The sequence below is a fragment of the Plasmopara halstedii genome (genome assembly GCF_900000015.1).
Source record: "Plasmopara halstedii genome assembly, contig: Scaffold_3060, whole genome shotgun sequence".
NCBI lineage: Eukaryota > Oomycota > Peronosporomycetes > Peronosporales > Peronosporaceae > Plasmopara > Plasmopara halstedii.
This window is the reverse complement of record NW_020189964.1, coordinates 912,728-915,300: the sequence shown is the minus strand read 5'-3', so window position 1 is coordinate 915,300 and position 2,573 is coordinate 912,728. Positions and strand designations below refer to the sequence as shown.

Sequence of the window (2,573 nt, the reverse complement as noted above, 5' to 3'; positions counted from 1 at the left end):
ATTGTATTGTCGCTTTTCGCTCTCTGCCCCAGGCACATCGCGATTCAGCTGATAGACAAATCGAAGTCCCAAGTTTTCCGACAAAGCTATTGTGGCTTCATGCCGTGCAATTACGCTTCTACTTCCTGGTAGAGGTGGGCTCGCGATTCGCCAAAGCTTTATCAGGTGCCAAGCTTTTCGACATTCAGTGTATTCATGACTCATTGTTTCTAGCCCTGGCATATTAAAGTAAGATCATAATTTAAATCGCTATTCAAGACGAGACAACGTCCCACACTGCCAAAATCCACAACTTTCACAGAATTTTTCAACGGAATTCTCGACATCTCCCTGTCATAAGACGCCCATATACTGTATCCGTATTTGACCTCATCAATACCTGCCTTCAAGAGTCGCAGGTTGTACCTGATTGCATGATGCATCCGAAATAATCAGTCCTTTCCATTGGCTTCACAAAGCCGAGGCATTGATACTAACAGCCCAGAACAGCGAAAGGAAATTCTTAATTCTCATTAAGCGATTTGCTCTCGCAAGGGTCTAGAAAATTTGACCTCGGCCGCACGATGAATCATTGAATGCCATTCTGCTACCATTTGGCGGAGAACTACCTACCGGGTTAGAATTTCGGCTTTTGTAACCCAGTGTGATCTACTGACATGTTATAGATTTGTCAGCTTGACGCACGAAATAGTATGCATAGATGCGAATGTTGCGTTATACGTTGATAGCATTCTGACGTGTAGTTGTCGAAAGGTTACGATCGTTACATAACTGCATAACCAAGTATTCAGTATGAAGCATCACTGAAACTAAGATAAATGATACCATAAGACTGTATCTTTCATGATAATCCTTTTGCGTACTTGCAAAGACGCGTTATGCAATCATGGACCGTCGAGGAGCGGCGTGTATTCTTAGATGCAGCTGCCATTGGCAACTTGGATATTGTAGACGGATGGATTGCTAATGGAGGAGATGTTAATGTGACAGTGGGCGAGGGCTGGAGCGCGTTGTTTTACGCTGTCGCGCACAGTCGCATGAACGTTGTCCGGAAACTTCTCGAAAATGACAAACTTGATTTAAACGCTACGACAATGTACAGAATTGGCTTGTTTTGATCTTAACGCAAGCTTTATAATTCAATTATAACGTTATCTTTATGCGAATTTAGACCAGGATCATCGGCTTTAACTTTGGCACTTGCACGCAAGAATAACTCGTTGGTGGAGTTATTACTGCGCAGTGGAGCGTCTCGTGCAACGATACGTACGTTCATGTATAGAACGGGGTAAATACAACTATTGACCATCCATTGAGTGAAGCAATGAAGATTCTTAAGGAATGTGACACAGCAGCGTGGATGAATCCTGAGGTGAAGCAGATGCTTCGTCCAGACTGGGCTGTGGTGTGGACTCCAAGGTTACATCGGCACTTTTCACCCGTCGAGCGCGAGAAATGTCGTCTTGTAGTGTACGCAAACATGTTGGCATTACGGCAGCTAGGAACCCAAACCTTTGGAGATGCATCGTTACTGTCTCAATTCGGGTGGAAAGTTGAGGGAATTGAACGATTTTGGCGTTCCACTACTTCTTCGCCTGTACGCTGGCGATATTTTGCACAACCATTGATTTACCATATTATCGAGTATGCTGTTTTTCTTTGGTAAGATGGTGTTGTCATGTTAACGTTTGTTGCTTTATTGTACGATACGAATGTGAGGTGGGAAATCAGTTCACCCACCCGTCAGTCTTGTAGTGACTCGCTCGAGATAAATATTTCGTCTATATATTGTCAAAGCAATTCTTCTCAAAGCATCACATACAATCATACAATGAAGTTGTATTGACCAACGCTTGCGTGAATCAAAGTTTCTACACTACATACAGATGCTTCAAGCTCTTTTGACTCCACTGAAGGGCATTCGAATGACGAATTTTAAGAAAAGAATTCCAAATTTAAGGCTTGAATTTCTTTGTCAGAAATAGAAAATCTGTAATTTTCTTTTATCAGATCAAAAAATGTCCCCCGATCAGTTGCCGATTTCCATAATTGATTTGCTCCTGAACATTCTCTTGATCAAGTAATGCATAGACTCTTAGACATAGTTTACTGTACCCTGGATTCCTCCAAGTGCGTGTATATTTGTTTTCAGAGGTCATACGACTGTGTCTTTTTTCTTCGTATAAATTGCGCCGCGGGATAGGTGTGATCGGGTTTATTGCAAACGATGCATTTGCACAATAACCGTCTCCTACGTGCGCTGTGCCGGCTGTCTAAACGTTCGACAGGTACATAACTACATTGCATTGCTGTGCTGACCGGGACTCGAGGAAGGCATCAAGTGGTGAGAAATGGGCGTATGAGATCTCGGGGATCAACATTCTCGCTTGCTCGAAGATTTGAGTAGGCTCGTTCTTGTATAAATCTCTCACCAGTTGGCTCGTTCCCACTCCGCTCGGCATTATTCAATCTATAATTTGATCTCAGAAGTGCATGATATAAATTATCAATCGCTTTGTTTGCCGCACTCGTTAGATTGCTCTGGACCACATAGGAGACCGTCATGAAGTTTG

General features: G+C 42.9%; 2 protein-coding genes across 2 annotated transcripts; one reads left to right on the top strand and one right to left on the bottom strand.

Annotated features, from left to right (window-relative positions):
- Positions 1-878: 878 nt before the first annotated feature.
- On the top strand, positions 879-1,666 carry PHALS_06704 (Ankyrin; the record flags this gene model as incomplete). Its single annotated transcript, XM_024720041.1, has 3 exons — positions 879-1,096; positions 1,172-1,266; positions 1,323-1,666. The coding sequence occupies 3 exons, from the start codon at positions 879-881 to the stop codon at positions 1,664-1,666; spliced, it is 657 nt and encodes a 218-aa protein (XP_024585280.1).
- Positions 1,667-2,064: 398 nt separating this feature from the next.
- On the bottom strand, positions 2,065-2,572 carry PHALS_15183 (uncharacterized protein). The gene has a single exon (XM_024720040.2). It carries the CDS (start codon positions 2,460-2,462, stop codon positions 2,274-2,276), a length of 189 nt encoding a protein of 62 aa, XP_024585279.1. The 5' UTR covers positions 2,463-2,572; the 3' UTR covers positions 2,065-2,273.
- Between the last annotated feature and the right edge of the window lies 1 nt (position 2,573).